General features: G+C 35.4%; 1 protein-coding gene across 1 annotated transcript; it reads left to right on the top strand.

Annotated features, from left to right (window-relative positions):
* Positions 1-7,295: 7,295 nt before the first annotated feature.
* RWDD3 (RWD domain containing 3) lies at positions 7,296-23,908 on the top strand. The gene is made up of 4 exons (XM_044675869.1): positions 7,296-7,386; positions 21,441-21,928; positions 23,407-23,522; positions 23,621-23,908. Exons 1-4 carry the CDS (start codon positions 7,302-7,304, stop codon positions 23,733-23,735), a joined length of 804 nt encoding a protein of 267 aa, XP_044531804.1. The 5' UTR covers positions 7,296-7,301; the 3' UTR covers positions 23,736-23,908.
* The last annotated feature ends 2,895 nt before the right edge of the window (positions 23,909-26,803 follow it).

The raw sequence follows: 26,803 nt of genomic DNA on the forward strand, positions 1-26,803 counted from the left end.
TCTCTCTCTCTCTCTCTCTCTCTCTCTCTCTCTCCCCTCTCTTTCTCATCTTCTTGGCAGTGGTAGCAGTAAGAAAATTGGGACTAGTAATGGACAACAAATAAGAAATAATAGCACTACTGACTTCAGTATTGTTAAATTCAGTGGAGTAAATTCTGATCTCCTTAGGTCACTGAGATAAAATAACAACACACTTTGTGAATTCTCCATTTTATTCTTCAGAAATGTAATTGCTTTTAAAACAATTAAGGAGCAATTATTTATTAAATGTTCACTAGGTGCCAGGCTATGTGGTAGTTGCTGGAGTTACAAAAGAGATAGCATACATATACTGCTTAAAGGGTTGCAAAGCCCTTTATAAATCTTTATATTTGTTGTTAAGTCATTAGAGTAGTGTCCAACTCTTCATGACCCCATTTTGGGTTCTCTTGGCAAAGATAATGGAAAGGCTTTCCATTTCCTTCTTCAACTCAGTTTATAGATGAGGAAACTGAGGTCATTGGGGCTTAGTGACTTGACCAAGGTCACACAGCTAGTGTAAGTGTCTGAGGCCAGATTTGAATTCATGAAGATGAAGTTTCCTGACTCCAGATCTGGTATTTTATCTACTATACCAATCAAAGATGTCTATTAATAATTACAAAAATAAAAACCAACAAAAAAACCCAGCTCCGGTCTTCAAGGAGCATATATTCAAATGAAGAGCATACAAGGTAGTCTTAGAGAAGAAGTCTCTAGTATCTGGGAAAGACCTCCATATGAACCATATTATGTGACATCCTTGAGTACATAAATCACAAACTCCATTTCTGGAAGGAATTACTACACTTAAAAAAATCTATTGTCAACTTAGTTTTGGGGAACCCCAAGTTTGTCCCTGTTCCCTTGGGAAAATACCTTAAGGGGTGTCCCAGACTTACTTCATTTCACACTGAACAATAGACCTTAACTGATAATCCTGGCTTAGGGGGGACTAATAGATATAATCAAATGTTAAGTAACTTTTTTTTGTCTTAGAAGTTTCTCTTTTTTGTAACAGAGTCCTCACCCAGGTAGCCTAGCCCTTGGCTGGACCTTTTCCTTTTGTATCTATTGTAAAGCATCAGCCTCTCCCTGATGTTCCAGTCTGGGACTCCTCATTTCCTGGTAGCTATTGTAAAGTCTATCAATCATACTTCCCTGTCTTGAGTTCCCAAAAAGGTATATAAGATCCCTATGTTTTATTGTTCTCAGGAGAATCATCTTAAGTGATGATTCTCTCAGAGATACTATTCCCAGGGTTCTTGGCTCTGTGTGTCTGCTGAATATTGAACACTTTCTCTTTCCTGATTAAAGATTGGGTTTTACTGACTACTTTAGTGGTTCTGTTTTTTTTTTTTTTTCTAGGTTGATACTATGTTCATGTTACTGTTGTAAGTAATTACTACAACACAATGATGGGTCAGAATTATTATAATAGAAACCCAAGTTTTTATTTAAAAAAATTTATTACTATCTTTTGTTTTTATGCCTTATTTCCTCATCTGGGCATTAAGTGCTTTTTACCCACTTTGTTTTTCCTGTGTGGATCACTTTGCAGATATCTTCTGACAGACTGTAGATCCCATGGAGGCAATGACATCTTCGAGGAGAGCATCTGGAGAACATCTCCAGTGAAGTGAACACTCCTTTCCATTTGTGTAGTACCTTCTCCATGAAACTGGGGAACCTCTTCAGTTATTTTTAGTTATTTTTAGAGACCTTTACATAATTTAGTTATTTTTAAAGACCTCATTTTATGTTGATTCTCAGGGGATCATTGAACAAAATCATCTCTGTGGTTACCCCATCAATCTTAGAATCTTTTAAGATATTAAAAGATACATAGAAGACATTATGTTTAAGAAAAACCTTAAGATAAATGTATTTTGTTCTGGGAACTGAATATTTTTTTGTAAGTAAGATGAATAAGTACAAAGGAAACCTATATTTTCTATGGTTCTTAATCAACGAACTGTGAAGATGTGGTCTGTAAAACCCTACTTGTTCCCTTCTACTTTCTTTAATGATACCATCCATATATGCATGGATCCTTCTCACAAATATTGTAGAGATGAGAAAAAGAATGCACAAAGTTTAGTAATTACTAGTGTTTTCTCATTCATTTTTTGTTGTTTAAGTATAATCTATGATCTTTTCCTTTTCCTTTTTTTTTTTTTTTCTGATAGGCAGCATGTCACAGTAGAAAGAACACTGAATTTAGAGTCAGACAATTCTGAGTTCAAATCTAGCTTGTCAGTTATTACCCATGTTACTTATTACCAAATCATTTAACCCCATCTAACCTTCAGATTCTTGTTGTTTGTCCTTCATTTTTGAAGAAGACCAATGACGTCACAGGGAGATATTTTGACTTGTTTTGGAATTGGATTTAACTGAAGCAGAGTTACACAAAGTCATCAGTTTTACCTTTCTTCCAGAGTCATCGATGTCCAGTGGCAAGACAAGAGTCAGGATGACTGGTGGTGACTCAGGGTACAATGGATGACCTTGGCTTCTTTGATGGCTGACCAAGGTCTAGGTGCTCCACTGTGCCTGCTTCAGCTTCAGGCCCTTATCTGTAAAATGAAGGAACTGAATTATATGGCCTCTAAAAGCCTTTCTGACTCTAAAGATAATAATCCTATGACTTTCCTTTTTGAAATATCTGATATCTGAGTGCTTTTAGAATTGTGTTACCTGCAGCATAGATATCTAATTAAATTTGATGGCTTTTCTATATGTAGTGATGAGGATGGAGGGACCTTCATGAGGCAAGGGCTTTGGATCATAGATCTAGAGCTGGAAACTCTCTGAAGTCATCTAGTCCAATTCCCTAACTTTAGAACAAAGGGCCAGGGAGATTAAATGATTTATTAAGGCTAGTTCACACCAGAGATAGGATTTGAACTCCGTTCTTTTGATTTAGAGTCAATATTCTTTCCTTTTTAGAGCAAAGCTACTTTGGCCAGTAACTCACCAACCTCTCTTGTGCAGGAGGTGAAAATTCTATTATTGAACAAAAAATGTTGGAAGTAAAGGAAGTAGAATGCTTGTCCCACTTATTTGGGAAGATAGTTAAGAAGTTATCTAAATGGGGGGCAACTAAGTGGTTCAGTAGATTGAGAGCTAGGCCTGGAGATTGGAGGTCCTGGATTCAGATATGTCCTTGGACATTTTCTAGCTAATGTGACCCTTAATGCCCATTGCCTAGCCCTTACTGCTCTTCTGCCTAGAACCAATACATAATATTAATCCTAAAATAGATGGTAAGGATTAAAAAAAAAAGTTGTTCTAACCTGCACCCCTTGCATTTACCAGGTTTCTCTTGGTCCAGTTTCAGGCTTAAAATGCAAAATCACCCCCACAAAAATATTTCACATACCTCTAGTGGATAGATAGCAGCTTCACTAGGTAGTTCCCCATTTCCTATCTATTGAAACTTCAATTCCTGTCTTTCCACTAAATGGAAATTTTAAGCATCAAGAAAAATCTCCAAAGGTAACATCTCATTTCCCTTGGAAATACTTATCTCTTCCATCCTGTGTGATTTAAAAGAAAAATCCCCTCCCATTATAGTTCAGGTATATTTACTGCAAGAACTGGAAAGATAATAAACACAGTATTGATACTCCCTCAAGTGGTTGCTTGCTGCTTAGATCATAGGGCCAGCCAGATATCTCTCTGACAGCTGCTTTGCTTCTAGTCCTAACTGAGTAGAATGGTCTAGGCTTAATCCTACGATGTCATTCACATTTGAAATTGGTTGAACCTCAATGTAATGAAAGAATCAGAATGAAAGAGGGAATGGTCTCAATGATATCCCCTTCAATTCTTATTTTCCCTAGATTCCCACAAACTCCTGTGGCAGACAAACAGATCCTACATCAGACACTGACTAGATATGTGACCTGGGTAAGTCACTTAACTTGTCTACCTCAGTTTCCTCATCAGCAAAAAGCAGATGATAGTACCTACATCTCAGGGTTGTTGTGAGATAAAATATTTGTAAAATACTGTATAAATCTTAAAGCATTCTATCAGTGCTAGCTATTACTATTACTATTCGTTCTCTGGCTGGGCAAAAATAGGTGGAATTCTCTATTACTTGAGAGATGGGAAATCTGTTGGTCATTTTCCAAGATGACCCTTTCTCACTGAGTGACAGTCCAGTGTAACTATCTCCTGTGGAGATTTTTCTTCTCCCTAGATTTAGAATTAGTCTAGTGGTCCTGGGAGATCAAATGGGCCATCCTTTTTCATGCTTTGTGCTCCATTTGGCAATTCATAAGAACAATATAATGATAATTAAAGGCAGCCTGGAATCAGGAATCTGAGTTCAAATGTGACCTCAGACACTTACTAGATGTGCAACCCTGGGCAAGTCATTTAATGTCTTTTTCAGTTTCCTGAACTGTAAAATGGGGATAATAACAGCACCTCCCTTGCAGGTTTAACTCAAATGAGTTAATATTTGTAAAGCACTTAGCATAGTGACTGGCACACAGGAGGTTCTAAAAAATGCTTTTTTCTTACCTTTCCTTCCTCAAGATTGATAATGATATAGCTAACAATTATACATTTTCAAAGTGCTTTATGCATGCTATCTCATTTGATTCTTATAATATTTCTGTAAGGCAGTATCTCATCAAGGATATTGAAGCTTTGGAGACTGAGACTGACAGAGGTTAAGTGACTTGCCTAGGACCACATAACTAGTACGTGTTAGAGCTAGGATTTTAATTCAAGTGTGTTGACTCCAAGTCCATAATTCTATTCTGTCCTCACTATCTCACCTAAAATTCTCTATTTCAGATCCCTATCCTCCCTTCCTCCCCCCCACCTGTCCCTCCTCCCAGCACAGTTCCAAGCAAAAAAGAGAATGTGAAGGAAACGTTTTATCTGTTTTGGTGTTAACACATAGAGAGGGCAGCTAGGTGGCACAGTGGATAGAGTACTGGACCTGAAATCAGAAAGGCTCATCTTCCCGAGGTCCAATATGGCCTCAGACACTTACCAGTTTGATGACCCTGAACAAGTTATTCAACCTTGTTGGCCTCAGTTTCCTCATCTGTAAAACGAGAAGGAAATGGCAAACCATCCAGTATTTTTGCTAGGAAAATCCCAGATGGGGTCACTAAGAGTTGGATGTGAATGAAATGATACAGCCACGACACTGAGGCAAGTGGTGGCCTTGGAGTTGGCCAGGTCTGTGTTCAAATTCTGCCTCTATTATTTGTCCTTGGGAAGCTTGTTAATCTCCTCCAACCTCATTTCTCTTATTTATAAAATGAGGTAATAATATTGCCTACCTTAAGGGTTTGTTGTATGAGAACCTTAAAGTTCATAAAGATTAGCTATTATTACTACAATTCTCCTCATAAGCCCTGTTGCTATTTCTCCCAATGTATATAGAGTAATAAGGCTGTGGAGTCCAAATGTGAGGAAATCCTCTCTTGCAGATGCTAAGAAGCTACCTTTTGCACATCTTAGATGAAAGGCTATTTGCTGGTTTTAAGCCCTAGAATCTGAGGGATTAGAGGCAATTTCAACCCTTTCTTCTCTTTAGGGATTTGGTGTACAGCTGAGTCAGAATATCTCTGGACCCCGGTTTCCCTCTCTTTAAAATGAGGGGGTTAAACAACTATAAAACTTCCAGCTCTAAAATTCTGTGTTCTCCTCCATGATTTCTAAATCATGTAGTCAGGTGAACCGAATCATAGTGCTCATAACAGCAAAAGAACCCCTTCCTCTGGGAGATTAGCTCCACCAGCCAGAGTCAATAATTGCTCCCTAAAACTGGAGTGAAAAAAATCTTAAATTTGGAATGAGTCAACAAAGGTTTATTATGCTTCATGTGCTATATGCTGCATAAATATTGGGATACAAAGAAAGAAAAAAGATAGTCCCTGCCCTTAAGGAACTGAAGTCCACTGAGGAAGAGGATACACAAATAACTATGTACAAACAAGCTTATCTTCAAGACAAACTGGAAATAATAGAGAGAGGCAAAGCACTGATTCCCCAGTTCTGGCATTGACTGCTTTCAGGACTGATTCCATTTTACCTTTTCTGACCTGTTTCCTCCTCTGTTAAGCAGGGGAATCTCTGAGGCTTCCTTTCCAGTCTGGATCTATAATTCATCAATGTGTAGGGAGCCTGCAGATCATCAATTTAGGGTCTTATCTCTTAAGAAACAAATGCCTGGAACCCTTGGGAAACTGTGACTTGCTGGGGGTCTCACAGTCAATATGAGTCAGAGGCTCGAACCTAAGACTGCCAGACATCAGGGACCCCAAGTCCAGTGCCTCTGAGTATTATGAGAGCTTTGATAGGAGGCCCAGGAATCCATGATAATAGCTATTCACTAGCTTTTATATGATACTTTACTATATGCTACATGGGGAAGTGAGGTGGCATCATCGTGCATAGAGTGCTTGTCCTGAGTTCAAATCCAACCCCAGACACTTCCCAGCAATATTACTCTGAACAAATCACTTAACCTTATTTGAGGGCAATTTGCTCATTTGTAAAAAAATGAGCCGGAGAAGCAAATGACAACCAGTCCAGTATTTTTGCCAAGAAAACTGCAAAGGAGGGTTACTGAAGATTAGGATATGATTGAAATGACTATACAAGACAATAACAAATATACCAGGCACCCACTTTACAAATATTATCTCATTTGCCTCACAAAAAGCCTGGGAGGTGGGTGCTATTATTACCTCCATTTTACAGATGGGGAAACTGAGGTAAAGGAGTTCGCAGACTTGCCTGATGTGGCAGTGTCAGAAGCTGGATTTAAATCATCATACTAGCTAACATTTATGCCAGGCCCTGAACTAAGCACTTCATAAACATCTCATTTGTCACACGATAACCCTGGGAGGTGATGCTATTACGGCTCTCATTTTACAGATGGGGAAACTGAGGAAGAGGTTGTATCCGGGGTTACACAGCTAGGAAGTGTCTGAGGCTGGATTTGAACTCATCTTCCTGACCCCAGTTCCCGCGCTTTGTGCACTGTGGAGCCACCTAGCGTAAGTAGACGTTCTGGGAGCCCAGGGGAGACATAGGCAGTAGCAGAGTCAGGAAGCGGTAGGGTCGGGATTCTTCTTACCGAGCTCACGCTAGGTCCTGGCCCACGTGGGTAGCACGATCTAAGGAGTAGAGGGAGGGGTTGGCGCGCCCTCTGCCGACCGCGCAGGCTCCTTGCAGGCTTGGGGCGAGGGCGGTAGAGGCGGAGCATTCGGCGGAAATGCCTCTGCTCGGCTGCCTCCGTCATGGGCGATCTGGTACAAGAAGAGCTTTCGGCTCTCGAGTCTATTTTCTGTGGGCCGGACGAATGGGAGATGATGAGCTGCTCAGGTGACCGACGCCCCTCTCCCCTCCGCGGCCCCGAGCCCGAACTTACCTCGTTTGCATTTCCTCACTGCCTCAGATGAGAGGGCCGCGAAGGCCCCTAGACTTCATCCCATGCGGCCCCTCCCACTTTGTAGTGGAGAAAACGTAGACTCCAGGGAAGTGGCGAGTGTGAGCTCCAGTCCTGCCTCCCTGAACTCTAGCGATGGGGAGAGGCTACAGAATTTTAATGCTCCTTACATTTCAATAGAACCAATGAATAGCCCAACAGGCGGACTAGTGGAAGAGCACCGGGCTTGTAGCAGGGTTTCTCTACTGTGGGTACCCTGTAGGGAGCTGAGGATTGATTTCGGGTGGAGCCTGTGAATTTGAATGGGAAAAAAAGCCATCCTTATTTTCACTAACCTTTGGCTTCCTTTGCAATAATAGCATTTTATTTTGTGCATTTAAAGGATGGAGTCTGGCACCAGTCTCCTAAGGGAGTCCAATACCCCTGGATTTGAATCCTTACTCAGATACTAGCGGGGTGGTGAGCAAGGCACGGACTTTACCGACCCTTGATTTCCTCATCTAAAAAAGGGGTATAATCTGTAGAGCACAGTTTAGAAGGGGCTGGCCTTTGAGTCCCAAAGTCCTAAGTAAAATATTGGACGCACATTAGCTGCTGTGTGATCCAGGACAAGTCACTTTGGTATCTCAGTGCTACAGGCAGTCCTAAAGCTAGAACTTACAACAAAGTGGCCCGTTTTCTGCAGTGGGTTGACACTTACACAAAATCACAGGTTTGCACCCCTCTCCTCAGAAACTCAACTCCCAGAATTATTAAGAAAGTGAAATGACATAATATAAATGAAGTGTTTTGAAAAACTTTTAAGTGATTATAAATGGCATCTATTCATATTTGGAATAGGAGGTAAAGAGTTGGTGAGTCAAATTTGTATGGGATTATTCATATACTCTTCTAGGAAACCTGGAAAGATTCATGCCATCAAAATAGTGGTTACTTCACTATGGTGCTGCCCTTTTACTATTTATGGCCTGTTTACTTGTTTGCCTTTTATTTCTGATACTTTTTCTAGTTCCTTCTTTGTTGGCTAGTTGCTTATATACAAATTCTTATTTGAGCTTAAGTGTAACACTGGCAAAGAAGATTGTTAAAATTTATTTGACATCTTTTTGAGGGGTAGGGAAATTCTATGAAGAAAATCTTCATCCAATCTTCAAAAAAAAAAAAAAAAAAAAAGAAAAGAAAAGAAAAGAAAAAAAGATCCTCCAAACTGGGTGCTTTAATTCTAGGTGACTTCCCTGTGAAGATGAGCACAGGGAAGAATATTGAAGAACATTGGAAAATATGGCCTAGAGATGGAACAGACATATAAACCTCTCAGAAGCTTTATGCTTCTCTATCAAGAATATTTTCTTCCAGAAGCTCATTGGAAGACATTAGACTTGGTGAACACTGAGTAACATAAAAAATGAAATTAGCTATATCTAATAGACAGGAAGTGGCTGGTTACTGACTTGAAATTCTGAAGAGAAAAATAGCTTTCTTTGTATAATCATACCTTTGGCTAGAGTTAGGGCTACAATCAACATAAAATGAGAAGAAAAGCTACAGATGAGAAGACTGTGCACAGATTGCAATAGCTTCAATCTGACCTATTCACATGAAATGAGTTGAAAATCAGGAAATGGCAAAAGATAAAGATAGTGACTTTTATTATCACCATTTTCTTAAAACCCTTACCAATACTGTTTATTGGCTCCAAGGCAAAAGAGTGGTAAGGGCTAGGCAATGGGGGTCAAGTGACTTGCCCAGGGTCACACAGCTGAGAAGTGTCTGAGGTCAGATTTGAACCTAGGACCTCCCTTCTCTAGGCCTGGCTCTCAATCCACTGAGCTACCCAGCTACCCCTTATTATCACCATTTTTGCAAAACTATAATTTATTTAAAAGCTGTGGTCACTGTGCAGAGAAATAAGAGCTCAGACTGTATTAAGTCAACAAGCATTTATTGAGTTCCTACTTAATTTGAAGCACTGGAAATAGAAAAACCAAAATGACATAGTCCTTGCCCACAAGCAGCTTACTAGCAAGGAAGAACTAATTGCTGAGGTGGAAAAATAGCAGCTTTGAAGAGAAGGGACTATTCCTTTCCACAGTTTATTACAGAGGAAAGAAAATTGAGGCATTGTTTAACATGAACCCAATGTTTTTGGGAAGCAAATTTCAAAGAGTTCGAGGAAATTTCTTAGGTAGAGAGGATCCTTTGCTGTAAAATACTGCATGGAAAATCACCTCAGGAGAGATAGGAATTCCTTAAAAATGAAATTCTGAAAACATAAAGGGAAACAGTTGTAATGAGGAGAAGAAATGGGGTATTCGAAAAGACATGTACATGCATGGTGACCTCACCAACCAATCTGAATTAAAAAAAAGATAAACAAAAGATGGAAGCAATGATGGGTAATGGAAGTTAAATATATAAGTATGGTATGGTCAGAAATGCTAAAGCTCAGAGTAAATACAGGGTAATGATAGAAGCTAAGGACAAGAAAGGGATAAAAAAAATTAACTATATTGAGAGAAAAAGGTAGACCAAAGAAGCAATAAGATCTTAATTGGAATATATGATATGATATGATGGCTATCAATAGAAATAGATCCTTAGAAATAACAAAAATGACCAGTAAGGAAATACAAGTAGTGTCTGATACTATTTTTGTGAAAAAAGATGGAGAGATATGGACTAGACCTTAGCACAGCCAGAAAGCTTCAGAACTGTTTGGATCACCAGACTCAAAGAATAAATGTAGTCAGTGTAGTGGGAGGTCTTTTGGAGTGCTTGTGCTTGACCTTGTGATATTTAATATCTTTATCAGTGACTTGGATAAAGGAAAAGATGGTATACTTGTCAACTTTACAGATGACACAAAACTTGGATAAACCAGTAAATGAGTCAGGTTCTAAAAGGATCATAATAGGCTAGAGTAGGGGTTTTTAAACTGAGGTACATAAACTTTAAAAAATATTTTGTATTTTGTATTTCAATTTAATTAGTTTCCTTTGTAATCCTTTTAAAAATCCTGTATTTGGAAACATATTTTGGGAGGGTCCATAGGTTTCACTAGATTTCCCCATACTAGAATTGAAGATTTTATATATATATACATATATATAGATACACACACACATATACATATATCACATATACATATGTATATATATAAATATATTCATGTACATATACATACACACATATAGGCACACATATACACGTATATGTATTTGGAAGTCATATGGAAATGATAATTAAATCCATGGGAGTTAGTGAGATTATAGGGAGAGGAGAGAAAAGAGCCTAGGATAGAGACTTCATAATTAATGGCTGTGATGTACATTATAGGTGAGTGAGTAAAAGATAATGAAATGGAGTGATCAGACAAGTATAAGGAAACCAAGTCAGCTTTCTGTGTGTGTGTGTGTGTGTGTGTGTGTGTGTGTATTTTTAGATATATATATATATACATACATATATATATATATATATATCATGTAAATGCTTATGAGAACCCTTGAACCAAATACAGTCCTCATTGGTGCTTACCTCCTCTTGTGCCTTTTTCACTTCCTCATTGATTCCTAAATGTTAGTGAATGGCAATTCCACTGTCATCAATGTTTAACATCAGTTCATATAGAGAGACTTCCATTTCACACTTATTTTCTTCCAGTTTAATTTTTAAATACATTTGGGATCATTTGGCTCATTTTCCCCGCTGGTTGCCATTTAGTAGTTTGTGTAGTGGCACTGCTTGTAATCATTTATTATCCTTCATAATATTTTTCAAATGAGTTTTTGTACTAAATCGGTATTGCCTTGTGAATTATGTTTTGTGGAGCTGTTTTGGACTATTTTGACCTTGTGGTAACTTTTACACTGGGAAGAAGGGACGGGAATAAACACTTATCTACTATGTTCTAGGCACTGCGCTAATGGCCTAAAAATATTATTTTATCTGATCCTCACAACAACTCTGGGAGGTAGGTGCTGTTATTACCCCCCATTTTACAGATGAGGGAACCAAGGAAAGTAGACTGTAAGTTACTTGCCCAGGGTCACACAGTGTCTAACTGAATATAGGCCCAATATTCTATACAACTATACCACCTTACTGCCTAAGAAGTGATGTTAAAATGAAAACTAAGGTGACAAATTAGCAGTGAAATGCTTGTAATACTTGGGAAAAGCACTAATTTTAGGTGAAATGATTAGTACAGATAACAATTATCTAGATTACTAATTTATAAAATGTGCATACTGAGATAGTTATCTACATGATTTCAGAGAGAAGTGTTAAGATTAGGTTCAGATAGTTATAAAGATCCTTTCTTTTTTTTTTAAACCCTTACCTTCCATCTTAGAATCAATACTGGGTATTGGTTCTAAGGCAGAAGAGTGGTAAGGGTGAAGCAATGGGGGTTAAGTGAGTTGCCCAGGGTTATACCGCTAGGAAGTGTCTGAAGTTAGATTTGAACCCAGGACCTCCTGTCTCTGGGCCTGATTCTCAATTCACTGAGCCACCCAGCTGCCCGGGATCCTTTCCTTTTATAACTGGAAAGACAGAAAATTGAATTTTTGGGAGATGGGGAAGGGAGGGAGGCTATCATAAGGGGGTTGGTTCTTTTTACATCTGAGTGACTAATGGACTAGGGAAAGGGGATTTTTCCAGAAGAAAGAGACACCTTTTATAGAACCATTTCAGTGGTTTTTAGGTTAAAAAATAATATTGACTCACATAAAAGGAGGAAAGGGGAAATGTTTTCCATTTAAAAAGACCAATTATTTTTTCCTTATTCCAGCAGTTTTTTTATCCTCATTATTTAGCATCTGTTATGTACAATTATGGCTTTATCATAATAGATAAGTGTGTGGAGAGGGATAGGGACTGTTACTTAGAGCGATGATGTCCAGGCCCTCAAAGAGCTTATAAAAGTCTTGATACAATGTTCTTTCATCCCTTCTCTCTTGATTTAGCTTGATTTCCTTATTTTCTGCATCCTATTTTCTTCCCAAAACATTATTGATTATTACTGTCTGCATTTTTAAACTCAGATACATTTTATAGACTACTTAAAGGCCTAAGGATATTTCTGTAATCAACTTTTTATACCTCTTAGTTATAGGTGCAAGTTCTAGGATAATAACATCTCATTTGTCATTAATAGGAAGGGTGTGGCTTTTGGGGTTATGAGAATGAGCCTGAGAAATTGAAAAAATGTAGCCTGGGTTAGAGAATAATAAAGAAAAGAGTGTTTGACTTGGGATACAAATGTGGAAAACAAGTACAGTGCCTTAATAATGAGGACACTGTGGATTCTTTATCAGTTGTTAAATTGAGCATGACTTTAAAGCCGTGACTCCTAATTAATTTAATTCGGTATTCTGGCATCAATAAGTAATTGAATTATAAAAGAACCTAGTATAACATCATAGCGCTTTTTGTTACTGAAAAGTTCATTGGGAAGTGGGACATTTCACTGAATGCAATAGTGGTGTTTTAAAATGTGCTGTGTGGGGAGCATGGTAGCCTGGTTAGCTGCCATTGTTAGTTCCTAAATTTCTTATAAAGGTGGTGTAAGAAGTAGGAACTTGCTGCTATTGTACCCAGTATGGTATTCTCTATAATGGCAGGGCTCTGCAAAACTCATCTTTTCACCTTGCCACTGGGATAAAGTCAATATGAGAGGGATTGTAGCTTAGGGGCAGAAATAGAGGTTGCCTTGCTGAGGTATAGCCTAGTTTTGTGGGTGTGTGATAATCAGCATGCAACTAGATAAATTCTATATTGATAAGAATACAGTGTGAAATAGTGAAAAGATTGTTGAGTAGAGGAAGCCTCCACAATCACAAACTGCTTGGACTCTTCATTTTCCTCATCTGTAGAGAGATTATAATATAGTACCTAAGGTACCTACCTCAGGCTATTTTGAGGTTTACATGAGAGAATGTATGCAGACACTATGATAAAACTGTAAACCTTCAATTATGATATAAATATTTATTAAAGGAATGTAATAGAATCCTGAGTTTGAATCTTATTTCATGTTGGTTCAGTTATGTGAATTGGGGTTTAATTTTTTCTTTTTTACAAAATAAGTGTTTTAAAATAGTCATTAGGTATTTGTTACTTACATTTTCCTGCTTTTAAGGAGGAAATTACAGAACATTTCTATTTCTTATTTATTCTACTTCCCAACATAGAGTAAAATGTATATTTTTCTTTCCCCCCTTTTTTTTCGAATGGGCTCTTTGCTTTAAAAAAAGTATCTAACCTGTAATTTCATTGTCCCAAGTGAGGAACTTCCTATACTAATTCTGATCTGTGCCTTCTCTGTAATTTATAGTTTTAAAATAGTTTGAAATGTCTCAAGATAATTCACTCATTCAACAACAATAATTCTGGTTCTGGAGATTCAAAGACAAAAATAGAGTCCCTTCCCCTAAGTAACTTACAGTCTAGTGGGGGAAGTACATGGAAATTAAAATATAGAATATATCCACAGTAATTTTGTGTGTTAGGAGGGAGGGAAAGCACTAGCACCTTGTGATGTTCAGGATGGGATTCCTGTTGGATGCACTTAGGTTGAACTTTGAAGGAAACTAGATTCTGAAAGATATAGGTGAGGCATAGGGAAAAACACAAGTGAAAGATGGAATAATGTTTTTAGGGACTAGCTAGGCCAATTTACCTAGAATGAAAGGCCATCTCTGTAGTACTGTCCCTCATCTACTATTCCCCTAGAATATTGTAATAGCTAATTGATCTCCCTGTCCCTAGTCTTTTCTCTTTCCAGAAGGTTCTTCACACTGTCACAATAAGAGTGGAAGGAAGAGGATGAATGTGAGATAAAATGTGGTGGAATTGATAACACTTTCCACTTGATTTTATGTGAGGTCTTATAAGGGAGAATGCAGAATAGAGACTTGACTTTTGAGGATGTGAATCCGAGTGACCAAAAAGATGGAGGCTCCCTGAGTACAAAGAAGAAATTCAGGAAGAAAAGGTTCCCCCTCCGTACTCATTCATTTTGTGTGTGTGTGTGTGTGTGTGAAGTTTGGATGTCTATAGGATATTAATTTAGAGATGACCCATTGGGAATTGGTGATATATTACTGGGGTTAAAGAAAGAATCTTGGGCCAGATATGTAGATCTGGGACACATTTGCCTGAAATGAAATAAAGAATGAAAAAATCACTGCTTCCATATGTGTAAAGATGTTTTCTTTCCTTCCAAGTTTATTTTTGTTAAAATCTTCCTCACACTTATTTGAGTGATAACTTGCATGAATTTTTATGAAAATTACTTTCTAAGAATATTTAAAATTACTATAAATAAAGGCAGCCTGTGTTTTTTGCCTAATCAGAAACATTGGCTTTTCCATCAGTACATAAGATATATTGACAGATTCTTTTGGCTTTAAGTGATATGGTTAGTTCTGTACTTACTCAAAACTCATTTTATAGGAAGTACATTTTTTTAAGATATAGGTTGGATAAACCTGTCCAAACAAAAAACAGATCATGAACTCAAGTATTTAAGGAGGAAACTTTATTTCTGTCATGCAAATAATAGAATTTTAATTCCTTGAAACTAAGGGTTGTTCATTTTTTGTATTTATATCTTTAGTGCCTAGGTCAGGGGTTGGCATGTTGTATGATTAGATGCAAAATGATTGAATGAAAAATATAGTTGGGAAAATGAGTATCAGTGTATCTCTTGAATAAGAAGCAGCATGGTACAGTAAAAGACCACTGGTTCTGGAGTCAAAGGATTTGGCTTCAAATTCTGTCTTTGACTTGTTGTGTGATATTGGGAAAGTCACTTAAACTTCTTTTATCTCATTTTCCTCATTTATAAAATGAATGGATCAGACTAGATGGCTTCTGTGGTTCTTTCTAGCTCTAAGGTTATGATCCTGTGGTTCATATTCTTGGTTTAGAGATTCTTATTGAGTTTTAAAAATAGAATAACTTTACATTTTAATTAAAAACTTAATTATTTTTATTTTTTTAGAATATTTTTTCATGGTTACATGATTCATATTCTCTCTCTCCCCTCTTCCATCCCCCTCCTTGAGCAGACAAGCAATTCCACATGTCTTATTACTCAAACCTATTTCTGTATTATTTATATTTGTAATACAGTAATCTTTTAAAAACCACAACCTCAAACCATATAGCCATATAACCGAGTGATAAATCATATATTTTGTGTTTCTATTCCCATAGTTATTTCTCTAGTTACGTATAGCATTCTTTTTCATAAGTTCCATGGGACTGTTTTTGATTATTGCATTGCTATTAGTAGCAGAATCTATTACATTTGATCATTCCACAGTGTTTCACTTTCTGTGTATAGTGTTCTCGACACCTCCTCATTTTCCAATTTTTTGCCACCACAAAAAGTGCAACTATAAATATTTTTGTACAAACTTTTTTTTTATCTTTGGGGTACAAACCCAGTAGTGGTATCAAAGGATCAAAGGGCAGAATGGTTGGATCAATTCACAACTCCACCAGCAATGCATTAGTGTCCCAATTTTGCCACATCTCTTCCAACATTTATTATTTTCCTTTTATCATATTGGCCAATCTGCTAGGTGTGAGGTTATACTTCAGAGTTGTTTTGATTTGTATTTCTCTTATCAGGAGGGATTTATAACACTTTCATGTGATTATATTTATAGTTTTGATTTCTTCATTTGGAAATTGCCCACTCATCTTGCTTGACCATTTGTCAATTGGGGAATGGCTTGATTTCTTGTAAATTTGACTTAGACCTTTGTCAGAGAATTTTGTTATAAATTTTTCCCCAGTTTGTTGCTTCCCTTCTAATTTGGGTTGCATTGGTTTTGTTTGTACAAAACCTTTTTAATTTAATATTATCAAAATTATTCATTTTTTATCTTGCAATGTTCTCTATCTCTTACTTGATCTTAAATTCCTTCCTTTCCCCTAGATCTGAAACTATTCTATGTTCACCCAATTTATCTATGATTTCATTCTTTATATTTAAGTCATTTACCCATTTTGAATTTATCTTGGTATAAGGTATGAGATGTTGATCCAAACGTAATTTTTCCAGCAGTTTTTGTCAAATAGTGAATTCTTGTTCCAAAAGCTGGGATCTTTGGGTTTATTGAATACTAGTTTGCTGAGGTCATTTACCCTAATCTATTCCATTGATCCACTATCTTTTAACTTTTTACATTAGATATTGATATATAATAAAATAGAGTGCTTGACACTTAGAGTCACAAAGAGTGGCATACAAAAACCTGCCTCAGAATGGGCGACCCTTGTATAGGCAAGTAATTTAATTTCTTTGGCTGAATTTCCTTATATGTAAAATATAATAAGAGCTCCTACTTCACAGGGTTATTGTGGGCTTTAAAGGTGATAATTTATATAAAACACTTTTTAAGCCTTAAAATATCAACTCTTGCTGTTATTATCTTCATGGTGGTTTTTTTGTTTATATGCATCAGAAAGATTGGAGGGAAAGATGAACAGCTGACTTTCCTTTTACTACTGGGTCACTGATTAAATTAGCCCTGCTAACTCATTTATTGTCCTCTTCAAGGAGAACCTTTGAGCTATCCTTGTAACTGAAACTTCCTTATATTTTAGGGATTCATTTGTTGTAAGAGTGTCAATAATGATATGATTAGTATCTTAAGTAACATCAAGTTGTAGAGGTCAACTTAACACAAATACTTCCTTTTTTGAAAATTTACCTACATTAGGCTTGAAATGTTTGAACTTGTACTCTAATTTTTCTCTTCCCTCCTTAACCTCAAGTTGCTCCATTTTTCTGTGTGTTTGTTTGCTTTTTAATTAATATACAAAAATATCCAGAACATTGAAACTTTTAAGACAGTTTTTCAGACTTTCAGCAAATTGTCTAATAAAAACTTTGAGCAATATGAACTGCCAACCAGAGAGTCATCTTTATCCTGTGACATAGTAAAACAGTTAATTTATTGTTTACAAATGGCCTAAAAACTGTTATTTTTAGAATTCTGTCTCTTCTTTGTTACTCTCAATAGCAAGGAAATTGGCTTCTTTGTTTCATGAATTGCCATGGCCAAACAGTTTATCAGTTGGCAGTTAACCTGCTGGTGGTGGTAAGAAGGCCGCTGTGGTGTAGAAGCCATACCTTTAATTAAAAAAAAAAACCAAACAAACAGAAAACCCTTTATTTTCTGTCATAGAATTGATGTTAGTTCTAAGGCAGAAAAGTGAGCTGTATCTTTTTTTTTTTTAATAATTTTTTTTTTATTTTAAACCCTTAACTTCTGTGTATTGACTTATAGGTGGATGAGTGGTAAGGGTAGGCAATGGGGGTCAAGTGACTTGCCCAGGGTCACACAGCTGGGAAGTGTCTGAGGCCGGATTTGAACCTAGGACCTCCTGTCTCTAGGCCTGGCTCTCAATCCACTGAGCTACCCAGCTGCCCCCAGCTGTATCTTTTTTAATGCAACATATTTCATTAGCTTTTTTGACCCCCACATCAACTAAAATTCATTCATTTTGATCTTGCACTCCATTAAAAAAGCCTAGATCTTTTTCAGAACAACCAACCATACCTCTTACATATTATATTTATGAAGTTGATTTTTTTGTACCAAGAGTAGCTTTTCATTTATTCCTACCGAATTTCATCTTGTTAGATTTAGTCCAGTGCTTTAGCCCTAAAATTCTTTCTTTTATGATCCATGGATCCATAGACAATCTAGCAAAGCCCCATGGCCTTTTCTCACAATATAATGTTTTTAAAATGCAGAATTAAAAAAATTGGATTACAGAGGAAACTGATTATATTGGAATCCAGTAAACAAAATATTTTTTAAAAGTTCTCAAGGAGGCAGCTGAGTGGCTCAGTGGATTGGCAGCCAGGCCTAGAGATGGGAAATTTCAAATTTGACCTCAGACACTTCCTAGCCAGTGACCCTGGGCAAATCATTAATCCCTATTGCTAGCCCTTACTGCTCTTCTGCCTTGGAACAAATCTATAGTTTTTCAGATACTGTTCTTTTCCCTCTTTTGAAACTTGGGCAAACACTTTTTTTTTTTCAATTTTGTAGTTTCTCTCGTGTTTCCTTCGTTCTTTCAAATATCACTGGCAGGGATTTTAGTAATTATATCTGCTAGGTCTTCTAGGACTAAAAAATATAGTAAATTTGGGCAAGGTGATTTGAATTCAAAGGCAACTAGATGTTCTTTTACTATTTCTTTACTTATCGTGGGTATCAATTCCTTATTAGTCATTTTTAAAGTTCTGTCATTTCTAGTTTAAAGGTTATGTCAGAGAACAGAAAAAATAAATAGAATTGATCTATTCTTCCTTCTCTTTGTTGTTAGTTATCATTCTCCAGTCTTCCTTACAGAAAGATCCTAGCTCTTCTTTGTTCTTCCTTTTCCTCTGGGGTACGGTTTGGGGTAGGGAAAAGAAAAAACCCAACACAACAAAATCTCTTTTTGACATCCTTAGTATCTCTCTCCAACCTCAATTAATTCTGAGCTTTTTCACTCCTGACCTTATTTTTACAGTACTGTTTGTTACCTAGTCTTGTTTCCATCTTCTATAATTTGTATTAGCTATCATCTTTGTAAATACAAATGCTAAACATTAATTTGTTTTTTTCTAACAAAATTAGGACCTTTGCATTTTAATTGAAAACTAGAAAATGCTGTAAAATGAAAATAAAAAAAATTTTAGTTATTTATTTCCATCTTATTTCTAGATGACATACCCCAAATTAGATGACTGCTGTTCTGCTTTCCAGAGAATAATTGTTCATATTGAAGAAGTATAGGCAGGCAGGTATTCATTTTTCCAAAAAGATCTATTAGAGTTCCCTTTTCTTTGAAGGTGTCACTTTTTGAAGACACTACCCACAATGAATTTTTATTCAACTTTTTAATAGTTTTAGGCATAGGAAAATTATATAGGATCACCCATTAAAAAATTATAGATTGAGAACTGCAAGGGATTTTAGAGGTCATATCATCCAACTCGATTCATTTTATAAATGAGAATATTGAAAAACCAAAAGAGTTTTAAATGTCTTGCTTTAATCCACATAAATGATTATAAGTACCAGGATATAAATTGAAGTCCTTACTCTTTGTTCTATATCATGCCAATTTTAGTCTTCTATTTGAGAATTCATTTATTATAATATAATTCTAGTTTGTTACAATTCTTGTTTTACAATTATCCTAGTTTATCCTTTTAAAAAAACTTTTAAAAATCTTATTTTGTTTGAAAGATTTTTAGTGCTAAAATTTATTGCCTCTTAATATTAAGATTTCATTTTATCTTTTGCTGCCCATACTTATTTCATTCTCATTCACATGATAGGAAGTCAAATTCTGTAACTTTTCTAACCATTAAGAAGCACATAAAGTGCTTTAAATTAGTAAATAAAATTATAAGTGAAAACAACTATAAAGTTTCATCTCACATCTAACAAAATGGGAAAATGTAACAAAAGAGGATAGTTACTTTTGGAAGGACCTTGAAAAGACACACTACTGTGCAATCGATGGAATTGTGATCTGGTCCAAACATTCCAGATTACAATTTAGAATCATCTTTGTTTTACATTAGTTTAAAATCTACTCTTTGAATTATTGATTTAGATGACAATCAAAACCATTATTTCCATTTGTAATGAAGAAATTATGTTTCACTTGGATAGTTTTAATTTTCTAACATTTAAAACCATTATAGAAATTTAGAACTATTTTTTCATTAAATTCTTAACAGTAATAATTAAAGGAGGCAATGATACCCAGATTTTCAATAATGAATAAAAGGAAGCATTTTGAATATCATATTTCTTAAAATGGAATTATAACTATATTAAATTGGCATTGCATTTGTCTTTCTTAGAGTTCTTCAGCTGGTGAACAATAATTTTCAGGTATGAAAATGAAGAAGTATTTGACTTCCTATCATGTTAAAAAGAATAAAACAAGTGCATGCAGGGAAAGAGGTTGAGATAGGCTCTAACTTGAACTTCAAAGAAATTCATTTGTGCACTCAGTTCTGTTGTATTCTGCCTTTCTGATCTGTTTGCTTCTGCCCCCTGTAGAATGAATTGGTCTGACATTTTATCAACTTTTTTTAAAAGTGAGGTGAAATGAAGTTGAACACATCAAAGGGGTGAAGATCTGAAAGAGAACAGAATTTTTTTTAATACTTGGTGTCTACTTTTTTTCCTTGTTCTTCTGGAGCTAGATGGATTTGGTTGATATGCACTCATTTTTACTTCATGATATTACCTTAACATTATATTGACTTGGATATATATACATTTAGTGAAAAAAGGACTTTTGGGAACATTGCCATATGTACTTACTGTACTTAGCATATTTCCTTTAATTACTTTGATCATTTTTTCTGTCTCAGTATGCATCAATTTGATGTCACTATTTCCTTGACTTGTATATATAGTTCAATTTCTCCCAGTTTTTATCTGTAGTCTCACAATTTTCACTTAGGTTCAAGAAGAAAAGTTTATGAGAATTAATGCTTTCTAATTATTTTCAGGACTAGGTAGACTGAATATAATTGACTATTAAGTTCTCAAAGGAAATAATTTGTAAATAAAAACTTTTTTTTTTTTTTTTTAGCAATCATTGACATCTTATGCCTTGAAAGTTTTCACACTGTGAGGGATGTTAAAACATTTTTAAATAAGCCTTCCCTAACTCCTTTCAATTCCAATGTTCCCTCTGTTCACTGTTTTCTATTTCTATATATATTTCTATATTTTGTATATTTTTTTTTGCAAGTTGTCTCTCTCATTAGATTGTAAGCTCCTTGAGGGCAAGATCTCTTTTGTTTCCTTTTATTTCCCCAGTGCTTAGCATAATGCCTAGCACAAAGTGTTTAATAAATGTTATTGTTTGATTAGACTCTTAAGTTATTAATGTTTTATTTAAACTGAATTATACATGGTTGATTATTTTGGATCTCTTCCAGAAACAGGTGGAACTTCATTCAGAATTAACACAAATGGACAAGGATTTTTGGATGAAAATATACCATTAAATCTGTCATTTCATTTACCAGCTTCTTACCCATTTTGTCTGCCAGGAATCTCAGTTAATTCTCACCACCTTACCAGAGCTCAGTGTATAGTTATAAAAGAGAAGCTACTTGAAGAAGCAGAAAAACTTTTGTCTGAGCCTATGGTACATCAGCTGGTTGTATGGATTCAGCAAAATCTCAAGTACATCATTGGGCAACCAGAAACTCCTATTGGCTCTGAAGACTGCTCATTGTCCACAAGTACATCTGTGAATGATGGAATGTGGATAGCCCTTTTGCATTTAGATCATATGAGAGCAAAGACGAAGTATGTCAAAACTGTGGAGAAGTGGACTTCAAATTTAAGACTTACTGGAAGACTGATGTTTTTGGGCAAAATTATACTTATTCTTCTACAAGGAGACAGAAACAATATCAAGGTGCTAAAATTGAATACTGAATGAAAGTTTTGTTATTTTGTCACTAGAAAATGAAGGAATAAAAGAATGTTTCATAGCAGTTAGTGAGGAATGGGCCAATTACTAGGGCTATAGCTGTACTCTATATTACTGTTGTTTAAAGTACTTATTTTCTTTGAAAGAATGCCTGCCTACTACTTTTATACAACAAAAATAAGAAACTTTGAAGAATTTTTGGTTTTTATTTATTAAATAAGTCATTTGAAATTAGTGACTAATAACACATTCAAGATGAAGATATATATCTATAATCTATTCATGTGTATTACAAAGTTGGGTAGTTTTTTCCCAGTATTCTCATTCAAGGATCAGCTTAAATTTAGAGAGGCTTGTTGCCAAAATGTTAGCCTATATAATTAATTTTATGACCACATTGACACATGAGAGAACTTTTATCAGAAGTGATACTCACATCAATGAAATCACATATTTTGAAGTTATAAGATTTTAATTACTATACATATTTTATAAAGGTGCATTTGCATATATATGTACACATTTACCTCATAAGCACAGGAGGGCACAGTAGAATATGTTTGGGATAAGCAATAATTTTTTCTTACCTCTTTGTAATTAAAAAAATCAGTTTGACATTTTTAAAAATCTATAATACCTGGAAAGAATGATCTGTGTCTTATAATTGAAATTTAGTTTCAGAGAGTTATAACTGTTATTGCTTGTCAGTTTGTTACCTCCTGCCATCCATTTTTCTTTCTAACTGGCTCCCTGAGACCTGAAGAAGTAAAATCTTACCTAGAGTCACATAACTAATATTTCTTAGGTTAGATTTAAGTCCAGGTTTTCTGAAGTTCAAGATGAGTATTCTGCCATTACAATATTGCCTCTCAAAAGAAAGACTAAATGGACTTAAAACAGACAAATTAATTTAGATAAATGAGTCAAGCCTACATATGACTTGGAACGCTGGTCAGTGGATATGGACACACTGGCAATTTCTTTTCAGAGTTCACTTAATACCTGCCTGTATATTGGAATTCTGTGAAAATATATTTGTTTTCAGATTTTTAAAAGATGCTATGCTAATTTGAAGAGTCATATAATACCAATTTGAAGAGAGGTAATGTAATATGGGTAGAAAGCTATCCTTAATTAGAAGACTTGAGTTAGAGTATAAGTTACTGAGCAGTTACCATCTGTATCAATAGAAGGAATTTTCTCAATAAGGGTCCCTTCACCAATAAAAACATTGGTTGGGACAAAAAAATTTGAATATATTCTAAATATTATTTGTTGAGGCTATGAATGTAGCATGAAAATACCTGACTCTTTTATCTATATGCAAACCCAAAGCCATGTTAAAATATGGCCTAAGATATAGATTTTTTAATATATGAAATAAACTCTGTATGTTTATTACTTTTAAAACTAGGTCTCTAAAATAGTATGATATATATTTAATGTCCTGATTTATCATTTAGGAGTACCTGATTCTTCAGAAAACCTCCAAAGTAGATGTGGACTCAAGCGGAAAGAAATGCAAAGAGAAAATGATTAGTATACTCTTTGAAACAAAAGTACAGATGGAACACAAAAGGTATAATTTAGTACTATTGCAGATAGAAAAGCAACTGAATCGATAATTACATTCTGACAAATCTAGGCATATTCATGAGTTTCTCTTGTATAATGTAGGTTCCTGGCATTTGAAGTCAAAGAGTATTCATCGTTGGATGAGTTACGAAAAGAATTTGAAGCTGCAGGACTCAAGGAGCTGTTCTCTGAGTTTGTACTTACGCTAGTAAAATGAAATAAAAAACACAGGAATCTTTTAGTAAAATAGGAGTTGCATGTATTGGATTCTGTGAACAATTACATTAAAACACTTTCGGGGAACAACTTTAATTTTTTGGGAATAAAATGTGAAAACATCTCAACTCAAGGGGGGAAAAAAATCACATTTCATTTAAAAGTTAGATTTAATTAAACAAATATTAAGCACTTATGTTTGGGTTTGTGTGTTAAGCCCTGGGAATAGAAAAGCAAAGAAAACTGGTTTTGATCTGTGCCTTGATGTTTACCAGAAAAGTCTGAATTTAATTATTGACACATTTTTGAAAGACAAAAGTGAAGAAATGATGGCAAATTCTACCATCTTTCTAGGATATACATTTATTTCTCCTTTCATTTGTACCCCAGTCTCTTAACTTTTACCTGAAGAAGTCCTTGTTTATATGAAAAATTTTCTTCAAAATCTTTGTCACTTTTCTTTAACATAAATTATGTATAAAGTAAGTACACTTTCATATTATTATTTTTTAAGACAGCTTTGCTATCTTAGATACAGTGATTTTCCCCCCTCTCATGCAATATGAATTTAAAGAAACCTCAGAGGCCCAATTCAATCTATACCTAAATAAAAGTCCCCTATATAATTATTATCTGTGACAAATAAATGAAGAAATAGAAATGATTAAGAACTACTATGGGATGATACTGTGCTGAGTATACCAATTTTAAAACAAGTTCCTGTCCTTTATAAGTTTACATTTTTTTTAAACCCTTACCTTCCAATGGGGGTCAAGTGACTTGCCCAGGGTCACACAGCTGGGAAGTGTCTGAGGTCAGATTTGAACCTAGGACCTCCCATCTCTAGGCCTAACTCTCAATCCACTGAGCTACCCAGCTGCCCCCATAAGTTTACATTTTTATAGGGGAAGATAGCACATATAAAGAAGTAGGGGCTAGTGAAGGGTGTTTTAGTCTGGAAAAATCACAAAAAATTATAAGTGGAGGCAAAGGGCAGCCAATTGTTAAATGCTTTCTAGGAACAAGTGTAGTATTGATCTGATTACTGATCACAGAGCAAATTGTGCAGCTAGGCAGGTAGGCCAGATAGAAGGATACTTAAGAGATTCCCTTTTTTTTTTTTTTTTTTTTTTGGATAACTAGATGGGATATGAAAGATGCTCTGTTGTTAACTAGAGTGTTTGTATGCCCTCATAAATTAGAATATCCAAATGCTACAGAGTTCCAAAAATTAATGGAGAGGAAAATCTACCAGCCCCCAAGCCCATTCTACTTTTTGATTGCTCTAATGATGAAGTTTTTCTTTACATCAAGTCTAAGTCTGCTTCTTTACAACATCTATTCATAGTCCTAGTTTAGGTTCTGGTTCTAAATAGAGAAAGTCCAGTTCCTTCTATGCATGACATCACTTCAGATACTTGAAGACTATTCTCATGTCCTTTAAGTCTTCTTATGTCCAAATATTCTCATGTTTTATCTTATGATCTTAATATTTCAAGTTGGAGCTTAGGAAATATTTTATATTGATTGCCTTTCGGCGTTGCTTAAATCAGTAGTCTACAAAATACTAATGCTTTTAAAGACTATAACTAACATTGATATTTCATAGAACCCAGTTTGCAGTTCCTTTCTTTGGGGCCCTCAAGCAGCATGGCACTTTATTAGCAACAGGATCAGAAATGTCATTTTTAATTAAAACTCTCATATGAAAATGCACTACCTAGTTTTATAAGTGGAGAAGTGGTTTTCATAAAATGACCTTGCCATGGTCAAAGGAAATTGAAAATGATATAAATATTAGTTTTTATTTCTCGTAAAATCTATTAAACAAAATTTCCTTAAGACATATTTATGTCCCATGAGGGAAATAAACAATACCATAAAGTATATATTAAATTTAAAACCTCTATAAACTTTATATAGTTATAACAGACCTATGATAGGCAAATATACCCAGGAGAGATTACTTATTATGTCCATGAGGCCACTGGAGCTTTTAAGCCAATGGGCAAAGTGATACAGGAGCTCATGCTTTTAATATCTAGACCCTATAGGCAGAGAAGAAAGGCAAAAAGCATAATTTGTTCTAATGAATAAAGTAATCCTGATTTTCTGTTAACATTCAGTTTAGTAGGGAAAGGGGATTGTAACAGAATTTCAGAGTTGAATAGGGCTTCAGAAGTCATCTTTACAATAGATACCTGAAACTGAAACTTGTTTATTATGTAACTGACAAATATTTATCTAAAATAGGGGTTCTTACCTTTTGAAGGCTGTGAACTTGTTTTCTTAATATTTGATAAATAAATTTCAATATAATTTGTTTCCTTTGCAATCTAAAGTGTTTTTATACATGTTAAAAATTTTTTTTGAGAAAAGGTCCATAGGCTTTGCCAGATTGTTAAAGGGGTTGATGACACAGAAGTTAAGAACTAATAGCCTTTATTTGAAGACCTCAAATTAAGAGAGAAGCCACTGCATTGCAACTCAGCCCATTTCACTTCTGAGTAGTTCTAATTGTTAGTTCATTCTAAACAAAGCTGCATAGGAGTGGAAGCAGGAACAGCAAGGGGCAGACGCAGGTGAGCTGGGAGAGCACGTGGCTTTGCAAACTTTTTCTATGCTCTTTTTTTCTCAAACACTTAAAAAAATTTTTTTTTTTAAGAATTCTGTCCCTTCAGGTCACCATAATGTGGAGATTAAAATTAATATACAAGAACTAAATATTATATTTTATAAAGTTTTATTAATAATAAACTAACACAAAAAACTAGAGTGAAAACAGGGGCTAAAGTAACCCAGCCCACTCCTGAGAGAAAAAGAGAAAGAGGGATGAGTTACAGAACTCATAGAACAATAACGTGACCATGTGAACGTGGAGGCACAGGAGAGATTAAAGGTAATTTTGGGAAATACTAAGGGATTTCTGGGGGATGAAGTCCAAGGTTCAAAATCTCCATTTATACAATACACATCTGTGGACCTATATATGTGTATGTCTATCATCCAACTGTCTCTGTCTGTCTGTCTATCTATCTATCTATCTATCTATCTATCTATCTATCTATC

This window comes from Gracilinanus agilis, chromosome 4, assembly GCF_016433145.1.
Source record: "Gracilinanus agilis isolate LMUSP501 chromosome 4, AgileGrace, whole genome shotgun sequence".
Classification (NCBI taxonomy): domain Eukaryota; kingdom Metazoa; phylum Chordata; class Mammalia; order Didelphimorphia; family Didelphidae; genus Gracilinanus; species Gracilinanus agilis.

Coding starts and splice junctions, on each gene's coding strand:
- RWDD3 (XM_044675869.1), top strand. CDS start 7,302: ATGGGCGATCTGGTACAAGAAGAGCTTTCGGCTCTCGAGTCTATTTTC. Junction 7,387..21,440: donor GGAGATGATGAGCTGCTCAG/GTGACCGACGCC, acceptor GATCTCTTCCAG/AAACAGGTGGAACTTCATTC. Junction 21,929..23,406: donor GAGACAGAAACAATATCAAG/GTGCTAAAATTG, acceptor TTTATCATTTAG/GAGTACCTGATTCTTCAGAA.